Source organism: Zophobas morio, unplaced genomic scaffold (assembly GCF_036711695.1).
Source record: "Zophobas morio isolate AGI-343-1 ecotype UQ-CSIRO unplaced genomic scaffold, CSIRO_AGI_Zmor_V1 ptg000140l, whole genome shotgun sequence".
NCBI classification, from domain to species: domain Eukaryota; kingdom Metazoa; phylum Arthropoda; class Insecta; order Coleoptera; family Tenebrionidae; genus Zophobas; species Zophobas morio.
The window spans coordinates 92,862-105,656 of NW_026972244.1; the positions used below are offsets into that span (position 1 = coordinate 92,862).

At 34.8% G+C, this 12,795-nt stretch overlaps 2 protein-coding genes and 2 long non-coding RNA genes across 9 annotated transcripts; 1 reads left to right on the forward strand and 3 right to left on the reverse strand.

Annotated features, from left to right (window-relative positions):
• Window positions 1-364: 364 nt before the first annotated feature.
• LOC135145289 (bifunctional polynucleotide phosphatase/kinase-like) lies at window positions 365-3,583 on the forward strand. 6 transcript variants are annotated; one of them, XR_010283394.1, is made up of 17 exons: window positions 394-627; window positions 742-854; window positions 906-1,002; window positions 1,074-1,123; window positions 1,172-1,227; window positions 1,278-1,325; window positions 1,387-1,460; window positions 1,522-1,579; window positions 1,632-1,729; window positions 1,778-1,843; window positions 1,897-1,972; window positions 2,034-2,145; window positions 2,205-2,282; window positions 2,342-2,404; window positions 2,452-2,550; window positions 3,353-3,440; window positions 3,502-3,583. XR_010283394.1 is itself a non-coding variant. In XM_064077412.1 (16 exons), the coding sequence occupies exons 1-16, from the start codon at window positions 403-405 to the stop codon at window positions 2,507-2,509; spliced, it is 1,224 nt and encodes a 407-aa protein (XP_063933482.1). In that variant the 5' UTR covers window positions 365-402; the 3' UTR covers window positions 2,510-2,816. The 6 variants fall into 6 exon arrangements, 4 of the variants coding, with proteins under 4 accessions (XP_063933482.1, XP_063933479.1, XP_063933481.1 ...); XM_064077412.1 differs by lacking the exons at window positions 3,353-3,440; window positions 3,502-3,583 and having other exon boundaries at window positions 365-441; window positions 490-627; window positions 2,452-2,816; XM_064077409.1 differs by lacking the exons at window positions 3,353-3,440; window positions 3,502-3,583 and having other exon boundaries at window positions 2,452-2,816.
• On the reverse strand, window positions 2,979-3,606 carry LOC135145291 (uncharacterized). The gene is made up of 4 exons (XR_010283396.1): window positions 3,514-3,606; window positions 3,356-3,455; window positions 3,219-3,302; window positions 2,979-3,038 (listed from the first exon to the last, which is right to left on the reverse strand). It is a non-coding gene; the product is annotated as an uncharacterized LOC135145291 (long non-coding RNA).
• Window positions 3,607-4,991: 1,385 nt separating this feature from the next.
• On the reverse strand, window positions 4,992-9,820 carry LOC135145297 (endothelin-converting enzyme-like 1). Its single transcript, XM_064077418.1, has 19 exons — window positions 9,793-9,820; window positions 8,065-8,209; window positions 7,843-7,969; window positions 7,595-7,649; window positions 7,435-7,534; window positions 7,243-7,368; window positions 7,107-7,180; window positions 6,966-7,048; window positions 6,785-6,911; window positions 6,651-6,730; window positions 6,459-6,595; window positions 6,307-6,404; window positions 6,155-6,250; window positions 5,995-6,079; window positions 5,849-5,937; window positions 5,705-5,790; window positions 5,558-5,647; window positions 5,411-5,507; window positions 4,992-5,352 (listed from the first exon to the last, which is right to left on the reverse strand). The coding sequence occupies exons 1-19, from the start codon at window positions 9,818-9,820 to the stop codon at window positions 5,306-5,308; spliced, it is 1,770 nt and encodes a 589-aa protein (XP_063933488.1). The 3' UTR covers window positions 4,992-5,305.
• A 1,006-nt stretch (window positions 9,821-10,826) lies between these two features.
• Window positions 10,827-12,697, reverse strand: LOC135145304 (uncharacterized). The gene is made up of 7 exons (XR_010283399.1): window positions 12,530-12,697; window positions 11,846-11,944; window positions 11,676-11,758; window positions 11,504-11,617; window positions 11,118-11,280; window positions 10,960-11,057; window positions 10,827-10,890 (listed from the first exon to the last, which is right to left on the reverse strand). It is a non-coding gene; the product is annotated as an uncharacterized LOC135145304 (long non-coding RNA).
• Window positions 12,698-12,795: the final 98 nt, after the last annotated feature.

The following is a 12,795-nucleotide window of genomic DNA, read 5'->3' on the forward strand; positions in this document are numbered from 1 at the left end:
AATTGGTGTAATAGTTGAGTTATTACAACACTCTTGGAAAGGAAATCCACACCTCAAGGGTCTGTTAACCGTAAATTTAAAAATATTAGTTCTGCCTAATATTTAAAATTATCCACAACGCTCATACTTTTATAGTAATACAGGGCTAAAGCGAAGTTATTTTATCGAATTGCATTGCACTTGGAATAGCTGTGCCCTTAAGGAAAAACGCAGTCTCAAAAAGCTTACACCATTAAAAATTACCTTTTTTGGACTTGCTTAATCATTCTATTTTCTTCCTAATTACACTACGCGCGTGTAAAAAATTTAGTTTATTGTGTGATCAGCTCCTGCCGGGTCCATTGGGTAAGCGAGAATCCTACTACCTTTGAATTTGTTGTGCTGTATTAACTTTATTACCTGATGGGCTCCCGTAAGTCTGCTTTAGCGACTAAAGATAAAGTTATACAAAAAGAAGTTGTAAAAAATAAATCTAAAGTACCTTTAAAGATTGACCGAATTTTCAAAGTTATCAACCCTAGCGCATTTACGGCGGACCTTTTTAAGGTGACATGGTTCAAAGAAGAGACAGTACTTATAGGAACCTGTGACGAAAGTCAAAGAAATAAGATTGCAGCCTTTGATTTGGTTTCTCGATTCTGCTGTAAACTTAGTCATGTGTAAAAATTGTTTAACAAAATTAAAACAATTATTGATAGTTTAGTTTCGCAAGTTTTTTTTAGTTACCTTTATCTTTAACAGGACCATACGCTGGTAACCACTAAGAGCGGTAAAGCTTTTTCGGTAAACGAAAATGATTGGAAATTTACATTTCCAGTAGTTGTCGAAAAGCTAGATTTTCTATACAAAAACGGGTAAGTGGTGCAATGCTTGTAACTTTTATTCCACTTCTATTCTTTGAAAAGTTATAAAATAGTTGTTATATCAAATCAACTTGGAATAACCAAAAAAAAAGTCCCTGAATTTTTTTTGAAGAAAAAAGTTGCGCAAATTTTAAAGGCGGTATATTTTTATAAGTTATTGCACTTTTTAGTTTCTCTTTTTTTAAAACTGTTTGCTTATTTATTTGAAAGGTTGGCGTACCAGTTCAATGTTTTCTGGCCACGGCATTAGATAAATATAGGTCTTCTATCTTTGCTTTAATTTAAGTAAAATTTAATTTTTATTAAAGAAAACCACTACCTGGAATGTGGTCTCTTGTTCAACTGTATAACAAAGTGAACATTGGTTTCCTCTTTACTATACTATTTTATGGTATTCTCAAATAATACTTTTAGATTTATCTAAAAGCTTTTTCTGTGGAGATGCTGCTGGAAGACCTGCAGGTGTTTACGAATTTATATATATATATATATATACGGAAATATTCCCGGAGATATTAACCAGCAGGATGGGAAGTGGGAGCAAAAAAGGACTTTTCCGATTCGGATCGCAAGTTTGCTTTTAACGTTGGACTCACTGTGTGTGGGAAATAACTATAGCCTGAACCACCCTCTTATATTTATTTTCCATATACGCAAGTTCCACACCCCTGAGGAGTTCTTCTTGAACGCGCCCCCGCAGCCCTTCCAGTGGAAAGGCGTTACTCATTATCCTATTTTAGCCTTCCTGCGCTTAATAGTTTCTTAAAGGGCCCGACCCAAAGTTGCTTCCTCTCTCAACTAGCCGCGCTCCTCCTTTTGTCCTTGAAAAGGACTCTTGTGAACTTCTTATTAACGTTGGCTCCCCAGTATAACCTTGAATATTTTTCTTTTAAGAAATATTATTTTTTTGGAAGGGTGCAGGAAAAACTTTTTTTACTGAAAACTTTTTAGTGCCTTTTGGATACCGTCGAATCAACCAGGTAACGTGTAAAAGTACCGAGCTTGATTTCTGTTGGCGATGATTTTATGAAAGGACACACTGAGGAGCCTGCAGAGATGCCTGGATCTTTGTGATCGTCTTCTTGGGAACAGAGAGAAAGTCGTGATTGGTGGCCTTCATGGCTGAGCCGTTCAAGCTTAAACAGCTCACTTATTACGTGCGTCGTCCAGATAACACCAATGCGGAATCGAGCAAGCGGGGTCTCTTTCTTGCCCTCGCCCGGAAGCACGGCGTTGCAGCGCGGTGTCTGTACTTCAGCACGAGTCGCGACCTCTGCAGACAGTGGCGTTTCCCTTCTGCTCTGTTTCTAATCCAGTCCGCCTTACTCGTTTTACCGGCAGCAACGACATCTTTAGGGAGCTGACGGCGGGCGGGCGACCTCGCGTGGGTGACATCGCTTTAAATGTGTACCAGAGAAGGTCCTCCCTCCCGTTCCTTCCTGCCCTCCACCCCTTTTTAACTGCTCTACCGCCTCTAGATTTGAGATGCCCACCGCTGACGAGGGTTTCGAAGCAGTCATCGAAGTGCCCTTCGAAGTCAGGCAGGTTTTGCTTATACCAAGTCGGTCTGGCTGACTGTTTTTTGCAGATTCAAAGCGGATCAAGTGCGTGAATACGAGCTCTACTGTAAGTATTTGACAGCTTAATGGAAAGCGCAACTTCACGTGTGGATCATGAACTATAAACGGTCAATATCGATATATTTCTATGCTGTAAAGAGACGGCTGGTGAGTAAGTGTGCTTCAGGCGGTGTGTGAGGGCTGGACAGCTTAATAAATCCAGGCTCCGCAACGCCTTTATTCGTAGTAAACACACACCCCCACGCGCTCTCACTGCTTTGCAGCGCGTGGTAAATCTCATATCGGTAACTTTGGAGTTGCAGCGTCCCTTCAAGTGTCGGGTGTTCTGTTATTGCACGTAAGCAACACAATCCGCAGCACTATATATAAACGAAACGGCGGTGTGATCATTAGTTCTTTAAATAATAATCAAGTAGTTAGTAGAAATTAGTTTAATTAAGCCGTATGTATATTAAATTTTTCATAGTAATCCGGAAATTCATTTTGCTTTTTTTGAAAAATGCGCATAATTCCTTTTAGCTCGAGAATAGTAAGAGTATAAAGGGATGATAAAAAGAAAAACAAGTGCAAGAATTCCATAGATAAACCATTCGGCCTTTCCAAATAGAAACGGACACATAAATAGGATAATTAGAAATATGTTTAGCGGTGAAAGAAGTATAATATTAGAGTTGAATAATTATAAAAGACAGCCAAGCTCAAATGCCTAGAATTGAAAATGTTTTCACCAGAACATTTTCAGTACAAATTAGCTAATGCGTTTAATATAACTTACCAAGTGATTATTTAACTTATGCATAAAATAGTTTTCCGAAACAATTATTCGCTCTTGTGGTTTACTTGTTAAGGCGGTCACCGTCTTGTAAAATATTGGTCGCTATATAAATTATTTTTAAAACCTTTAAATAGAACCTCCTCTCCATTAAAGTATGTGAAAGAGGTGGCAGGGGGCCCTAATCTTCCTTCTTTGGCTTTCACAGTATATACTATTGCGTGGGTAAAGCTCTGACTTCTTTCGTTGAAATAGATTTTGTAGTTAAAACTAATACTGACGTGAGAAAAAGTGATACTTTCTTAATCTTGGGATCTCGAACGACTCTACGCCAAATTTAAGTTCAAAGTCCGGCTCTTGAAAAGATTCTTCATGGACTGTAATTTCCGTTGCATCTCTATATATTTTTTAACTTAAGAAGAGAAGGATGCCGAGGATCACATAAACTTACTTTGAGCCAACGTTATGAAAAGTGTAAAGCACAGTCATGTCCTTATTCTGTGCTACTAAATCATTAATAATATTTTTTGAGGCCAATAATATGGCAGGACTATCCCCTTCAAAGTTGCAAACAAAAGATTTGGAGAGAAAAAGTGTTACCAAAATATGATGAAAGTACGTCATTACCAAAACCTTTAAGTTTCTTATAAATATTAGAGTGATGTATTAATATTGGCAATTTAAAAGTAATTTAGGTTGATAAGCTTGAAAATGATTACGCGGTAGACCTTTTCAGCAGCTAAAGAAAATGCTATCGACTAACATATCACTACAGAAATTTATAACAAAGCTAAGCTAAGCGTGATCGTAAAAGGGGGTGAGGGTGTATTGAGGGCAAACTAAGAAAAAATTTCTGGAAACACGAGCATATCGGGTAGAAAGTACATTTGAAAAAAAGTACGACGGGACTTTATTTGCTTAGGACCAAAGCTAGTTGCTAAAGGCAGTTCAGGAAATTTTTTAAGATTCAACTAAAGTACCGAAATTCTAGTTGCTTGACCTACTAGTGATTTTTAAGCCAATGTGTATTTAAACCTGCGGTTACTCGAGATTATACCGAGTTTGCAATGGCCAGCGGGTTATTTTCGGCGGCAACTCTTAACCTTCGTGATGATTAAAGTATAAAGCCTGTTACGTAACTTTCTTTGGACCAAACCTTAGAAGCATTAATAATATTTTATGCTGCTTATTAGCACGGAATTTCTAAAAGTGTTCTTCACTTTAAGTTTTGTTAAAGATTTCTATAAGCTCCTTGCGAACTATATATTTTCTCATGAATCCCTGGAGCTGCATTCTACATAAAATAGGCTATAGTAAATGCTTCTATAAAATACGCTTAAGCGAAAAAATCCTGTTAATACCTGTATATACTAAAAGAATTAGTATAACACTGCTTCATTTTTTTGGGTAACTCTTATTAATGCGGAAAAATAACTTACTCTACTTACACCAAAAAATACTTTAATTATTTTAGGATAACCATAAGGGAACTTTAAATAGTTAACCTTTATTAAAAAAATATAAGGGATATAGCAGTTGAAAGTAAATTTACAGAAGAAGGTAAGGTATGTCTTGAATCTTTAACAAAGTAAAACTAATAAAAAAGCTTTTTTTTGCATATATCACAACTTTAATATAGTTGTTTTTAGGGTAGTTTTTTACAAAATTTAAAAGGTTTACTATTTTAATTCCCGAATAGTTAATACACGTTATATATTTGTGTATATATAAATTCTCACTACAGTTGATAATAGGCAACTTGAAAGAATTGGAGAGTAAACATAGTTTAAGCTTTTACCTAAAGATAAAACCAATTTTTCCGCCTGCGAGTAGAACACTGGGTAATTCAAAATTTATGGGGGCGAGTTAAATGTAAAACCAGCAAAGACCGAAAAGAAAGTCGGGTTGGTGGGGATGGAATCCCCAGCCACGAGTATGCGCGGCAATGCTACTAGTCACTAGGCTACTACAAACCCTAAACCCGGGAGAAGGACAAATCTCGCTCTTTAATGATTAGCTAAAGAGTAAAAGTAGCTTTCTAGATTTCCAGATAAGGAAATCCGCCTCATTATGTTGTTGTGCTTAATAGTTTAGTAAATATTAACTCTTAGATCCTCCTCAAGAAACATTTCATCTCCTTTCAAGATAGGAAAAGTTATAAAAAGAAACTGTTGCATAACATGAAAATTAGGCACCTTCTTTAACGTTAAAAGCCTGGTAAAATTCCTCCAAGTTTTTCAGTGGCTGAGTTGCCCGTATTCTTAAGGGTGAATGCTGACTTACATTGAGCCCCTACTCATCAGACTCAGACAAAGTAAAAGGTAATATCTAGTTAACCAAACGTGAATTAAGAAAGCTTCCCGAGACTTTTCTCTGGCAAGCTGGCACCATGAGACGAAAAACCGTTGCTCAGGAGTAAAATTATCTAGAATCTATGCGATATCTATTTAAAAGAAAGGAAAAGCGAAAAGTGGACTAAAGGACACTACTCTGTTCGCCTCCGGGTGCTTTTTAAGAGCAGTCTGCATAGCGTGGTAGGCGCATTTGAGTCCTCCAATGTCGGCAATGTTCTCACCTAAACATATAGAATATTATGGATGATGGGGGTTTATAAGAAACTTCGTTCTGCGTACCCACAGTGAGTTGGCCGTTTATAAAGTGGTTCTCAGTAACTTCTATCGAGGAATACTGCTCTACAATTAATTGCACACGCCTTTTATACCTTTGGGGTGTTAGAAATAATGAGCTGTTAAGAAAATATTAAAAGTGTCGGTATTACCTTATAGTATCTGCGTAGGACCACCAATTAACCATATTTCCTCTAGAGTTTACCTCCTTTCCACTCTCATCATATCCGTGTATGCCTATTATAGGATGTTGAACTTGAGGAATGGAAGAACATAAGGGAAGAATAACTGTCAAAAAATTATTTCCAGTACATTCGTGGCCGATCACCGCTCCAATAGCTCCGTAGTTGGCGCAAAGGTCTCTATCCGGGTCGTAAAAAAAGCCTTGCAGAATACCCGCGGGAAGAACTGCACGTGCGTATCTTATGTGGTTACTGTTTAAAATATTTGTTATACTGCTGTACTGAGCTCGTTCCTAAAGATGTGGTAAAAGCCATCGGCTTCTTGAGGCGCCACCAACCATTTTTCTCGATCCGTGGGTTTATTTGCAAGAAGTAAGTTCCTTTAAATATTGTGATTTACTTATATTCGCTTATTATAATAATAAAACAGAGACGTTTTCATGTTGAACACAGAAAGCTGGCGAATGATGGCTACAAAACTGTCTTTTTTAGAGGGTGTGAAGGTGCTGTAGTCTTCATAATTATCTGGGCAACCAACTTTTAGCAAAAGGTTATTCAACTTCTCGTGAGCCTATAAAAAATGAGTTATCCATAGAAAATTGAGGGAATGAATAATAGAGTCCAACATGGGCCTTAGTGTTGTCTTCCATCCACTCAACTTCAGAAATTAATTTTTTCTGCTCCTCGATGACGGTCCTTGCTATTTCTTTAGCAACGCATTCAATTCTTTATCAGTAAACATATAATAGTAGCAAGTCACCCATCACGTGCTCCTTGGAGGACGAGGGAAAGCACGCATCACAGTACAGTTTCCCAAGTAGATGGCCAGCGTGCTGATTTAAATAACCTAGTAACCACACCCAGCGTTCCTCGGGCTCCGGTTGACCCTGGTTGAAACAGAAGGTCGAAAGCGCCACTTAGAGAGTTAAAAAATCAATTACCCTTAGTTTTTCCCCAAAAAACCGGAAATGCGCAGCAGAAAAAGCCTTCGTGAGAAAAGGGGAGAAAGTAAGAAGTATCTTCCCTGCAAAAAGGGCCAAAGTTCCATGTCGCTTTAATGCACGATCAGGAAAGCATGGTACATTTAGCGTATTTCTGAATCAACTCTAAGCGATTAAGCTTCTCCCCCAGAAGGCCGCTAACAAACTCCAGAAATCTTAAGAAAAAAAAAACAAATTAAAAATAGGGACAGCAGTAAACTAAAGTATGGTGAATTACGTTGGATTTATGACACACAGTGCACTAATCCTACTGTACTCAAGGTAGCCCTCACCTAAAGTTTCAAAGTATTCTTGCCACAACCAACTGGAAGGGAGCTGGTCAAGCGTTTTTAAATGAAAGTTCCTGAGCCACGGATAAAAGTTAAGTTGCGCAGATTATTTTATAATCATTGCCAGAAGAGATACCAACTTTTTAAATTGCTGTTTCTCGAGTTTTGATAGCGTATAATTAGCAATTTCTGTTTCCAGCTGTATTATCTCTTGTGCAACCGAATCGCCATTCCTCAGTTCTATTTAACGACAAAAGACAAATTTCTTTGTATATATATATAGTTATATAGTAAGTGAACCAGCCAAGCTAAGAACCTCACTAATGTAGGCGACATAAGCGTTGCGGATCTCCTTCTATAGTATATAGTCTTGATGAGTTTTTAGAATGCTTAATATTCATAGGAAAGATGACTTTTGTTAACTAAACTAAGTTGTCATCACTTTTTCTAGGGCTACGTTAAACATATATCTTTTCCGCTATAGTTGAGTAAGAGTCTTTTTTGTAACAGCCATCTCCTTCGGAGCTTTAGAAAGTTATAAGGCATACGTGGTCTGGATCGAGGTAGTAGTCTTTTGGTAAACTGAGCTTCCCTTCGTGGATCCACGGAATGGTTGTTTGACTATCGTGGGGATTCGTGTCAGCCGTGCACCTAAAAAATATTTCGACGCCGTTTCTACATAAAAACACATCAATTTTAGTATATTAGTTTAATAAGTATCTCCTAAATAGTCAACTATAAATAACACAAGGGCATAAAAGAAGATTTGCCTGTGTGCTTTGGCTACAAATTTTACGAAATCAGTGAGAGAGGAAATGCTATCGAGATCTTCAAATAAGTCCGTTATCGAGGTCAACCCATCTAACTCAATATTAGTAACGTTCATCGCACGTGTCCAGATTAAGGCGATTTTTCCTTTAACGGATAAAAGCAAAGATAGTGATCATATCTTTAACACATCCAAAAAATTAAAATTTTTTCACATCTAAGCCTCATTTTATTATAGAGCATTCACCTAAATCAGAAGAGGGGTCAGTATGTCCCTCATTGCTGAGATTACCTATTATATTTCTTAAGTTATGAAGAGTATTTAATCGTGCAAGTTCAAGAGCATTCTATAGTTTAAAGTATAGTATTATTTTTGGATTAAAAATTTATATTTTACAGAATGTAAATTAACTATTAATTTTCTATGAAATAGCAGATACTATAAGTAGATGAAAAAATAGAGAAATTAAAAAAATTTACCCAGGTAAAGCTAGCCTCTGGAATTTCATCTTTCCAGTTGCCATTACAAAATTGGCTTAAAAAGGAGATTATTACAGAAAAAGGTTTTTTAGGTGAGAAAAATACTTTTCCTCAAAAGAATATTGACTTTTTAACTTAAAGTTAAGTCAGTTTATATAGAAGAAACAGTATAACCATAATTTTTATATAAGCAAAATGTAAAAGCTACAAAATTTAGAGAACTTACTAAAAATTATTTTGTGGTCGACTGGAGAGGTCTAAAGAAGCTAGGTTCAAACCACTTTCTGAGCTCTTGTCTGTAAAAATATTGGAGCAGCTTTGCAATGTAATATCAATAAAGCTTAGGCATGGTAGTGGTAGCCCAACTACACAAATAACTACAAAAGAGTAAGCAAGGAATTAAAAAATTTTGTATTACAAGAAATAAAAAAGTCTACCTAATTTCCATAATGAAAAATGTGTAAAAATCATTAGAAATAATTAAGAGTGAACCAACTATAATATTGCTAAACTTGCTATTGCATTTTAAATAATATTATTATTTTAAGAAAGGTGACTACATAATACTTATATATGCTTAAAACTTTGCTACAGGTCAACATTATAAAATGTAAGTTTGATATGGTTTATTAACATTCAATTACCGGTATATTACAAGTTATTATTAGTCATTTATTAATAATGACGAAATGGCCAGTTTCCTTTTGTAAAACTAACAGAACTCTATTTAATTTTAATTAGAGTTTTCTTTTAGTAACTCTCTGTGATTTTGAAAAAAATTAATACCTTAATTTTACGAAGCATAACTTTAATTTTGTAGCTTAATTTTTGTTTTCAACACGACCTTAATAGTTGGACTAGTCATAAATAAAGCGACAATTGATATTACTTAGAAAAGATATAATAAACTTGCTCTGTGGAGTATAACGTTACCAAAAAAACAAAGTAATATTTTTAGTGAGGTCATAACCCTTGTTTACTTAGCATTTCTGACGATATATTAGTTAAAAACTAAGAAAGACCTACAGAATGTTTTAGCGCTCCCCTGAGTAAAATTTATAACAAAATTAATAGCGTCAATAGAACCACGCTTTCGTTAAAAATAATTAATAACAATTTCATGACATAATTAAATGAACTTTGTCTTCAAAAACACCTAAAACCGCTTTGAAAGTGTATACAATTTTAAAGATTTCATAAAGTTTCATTAATTTATTAATCTGTGCTTTCATAATCATTAGTCTCCTTACCTATTTTTGCAGCTCTTGAACCTACCATTATTATCAAGTACAGTACAGTTTGGTTGGTAACAAAGGCACATAAGCCCAACAGGATATATGTGGAGTACTTGATCATGTATACCAGTATTAATACACCCTTAGGAATATAAAGAAAGGTGTAAATTCGCAAACGCTTAATATGATATCAGATATCTTCTATTCTGGTCTTTTCTTAATCCTATTTAATTATAGAGTATAGCATAAGGTAAAATATATAATTTCTTCACAGAAACCTTTAAAGCAAAATTTTTAAGGCCTAATATAAGTAATTCATAAACTGATAGGGCCCTCTCCCTGTGATATACATTTACGTTCAGGATCATTTTTTATTGATGAGCTGGAAATTGGTGTTTTCAGTGAGTTTATTCTCATAAAAGTGGAATGTTTACACCTCGTGGTTCTGTTCTGTTTTAATCGTGTTCTTGTTATGATTAAATAAAGTTGTATATAATGTTTAACCACGTGCTCTTACTACATAATTTAGTCACTTGAGAGAGCACATAATTTCTTTTCTTGTCCCATTTTGTGGTACTTCTTTCCACTTCGGGACAATAAATTTAAATACTCTTTTTTTCCCGTCAAAATTTACTTCACCTTTTTACTTTTAGTTGAAGTAACGTCGTATTCAGTCCGCCATAGTATAACTCTATAAGCTAAATTTTGGTCTTTTAATATTAAAAATTCTCTGTTAAATAATATGTATCTCCTAAGTTCATTTATTAAAAATTAGGTATTTCTTGTCAATAAAAAGGCTTTTACGACGTAACTATCTACTATAATATAAAAATTATCGGTTCAGTTAATATTAGTATTACATTAAACCGGTAAAATCACTGGTAATACTTAGTCTCTTTTCAAAAGCTTAACTACATGAAAGTTTTGCTCATACTACTATATTTAAAATACTATTTAAAAATCTACACTGCCGCGCTTAAAATCTTGTAACAGCCCATGAATAGAATAATAGAGTGTTCATGAATAAGTGGTTAAATTCAAATTTAGACCTAAGTTTTGCACGGATATGTTGGGGTAATGAAGTTCAGCTAAAAAATTTCATATGAAAAATACCTGTAGTGACAGACAACAGAAGTAAAAACTAGATGTCGAACCTATGTACTCTTATAATGGATTAATCACCTCCAACTGGCGGCGCTTTTTTTTGAAGTTGCAATCGATCATGACAGAACAAGGGTCCATCGCTTGCGAGGGGAAGGACGCGTTTAATTTCCCGAAGGCTGAGAAGTTCAAAAAGTTTCTAAATCTAGAGGGGTTCAAAGAGAAACCAACTCCTGTACCTTTGAGCTCATCTAAGACCTAAGTCCAAAGGGATCTAGTGGTCCACAGGGTCTCCGAAAAAAAAGTAAGGGTCCGGGCCCTCAAACCTCCGAGCTATCCTAGTTAAAAGGTCAAAAGTTTCCTGTACTTTAAGGTGGGCTCCCACTTAGCGTGGTGGGAAATCTAAGAATTTTTTAAATTAGTGAATTTAAAGCAATTTTTTTAGATTAACCAATGCCAGTCTTATTTATCCTTTTAAGTTTAATATACCATAAACAATCTAAAATTTTAAAATTTCTAGTTTGGTTTCATATATCACTGTTGACTGAATATGGAATGAATACTTTTTTTTAAAAAAAAAGATTAAGAAAAAAGAAATGCTCAACTACTGAACAGAGGAGAGAACCATTTTTTTATTATTATAAAAGACTGTTTCATTAGCTGTCATGTTCCCTTTTATATTCCTTTTAAGGGAGAGAGTTAAATTTAAACACTTGCATTATGCTCTACGAGATTACATCTATAAAAAATTATTGAGGAAATCGCTAGGTAAACTGGTTAAACTAATAAATGAAGACCTTATAGAGAAAGAAATGTTATTGAGTAACGAGTCCTAACATAGCAGAAAGCAGAATAAAGTTTCTAAAATTCGCCATATAATCTAATTATAGCGAACCACAAAAATTAATTAGAAGCGTTCAGAGTTAGCCGACAAGGATTGCCCGCGTATACTGACTCGGTACTCGACCTAGTAGGCAGCTTTCAAGTAGTTTTCTATAACATCGGCAAGAATTAAGTTTTTAGCTAATCCTTCCTTTTCCGCAAAACCCACTGCGGGAATCCATGCCTGGGATTTACAAAAAAAAAGTTAGAAAGTAAACATATTTAATATGTCCGATCCTATTATTGTGACAAAAAAATCAGCGCACTGTTTAAATACCCAAATATTGATATTTACTTGAAAAATATTTTAAAAATGAATGAATTAACATCACATTCAGCTAGTGGTGCAATTTTAGATTAATAAAGTCATACATGTGGTTAAATTAAAATAAGTTTTAAGTCCACAAAGTTAATTAAGTTTTTACCACATTTTGTTAGGAGAGGATAACTTCAATGAGTGTTAACAAAATTTTTATTTTACATAAAAATTGTATTGTAATTTATCAACATATTTTAGGCAACTTAGTAAATAGTTGTTGGAGGCCGTTTTTCTAATAAAAAGATATCTATTGTACAAAAATTATAAAGGCTGATACTTATTTATATAAAAGCAGAAAAAATTTGATTTGGAGGAGGTACAATAACAATGGACAACTTTATATATAATAAACGATCGAAGGTTAATCAACAATAAACAATGGGGGCAATTAAGAGTGGCTAAAGAGCCCAGATCTGAGAATTTAATTTGGGAGTGGGACAGGTTATATACCTAAGTCTATTCTCACCAGGACTGAAAGTTGGTTCAGCGCTAAGAGCATTTGTTTCCCGACTACATGATTTCATTTTGGGTCTTTAATGGATTTTGCATAAAGTCTCGCCCTCAAAAATACCAACGTAGTTCTCTAGCCAAGAGTTTCCCAGCACAACGGTTAGGTGAAATTTTTTTTGTAGAGAATAATACGTATTATAAATTATAAGTATCAAAATAAATAATTTTAATTATATTTCGAAATGAATGACCTTCTATAATTTGTT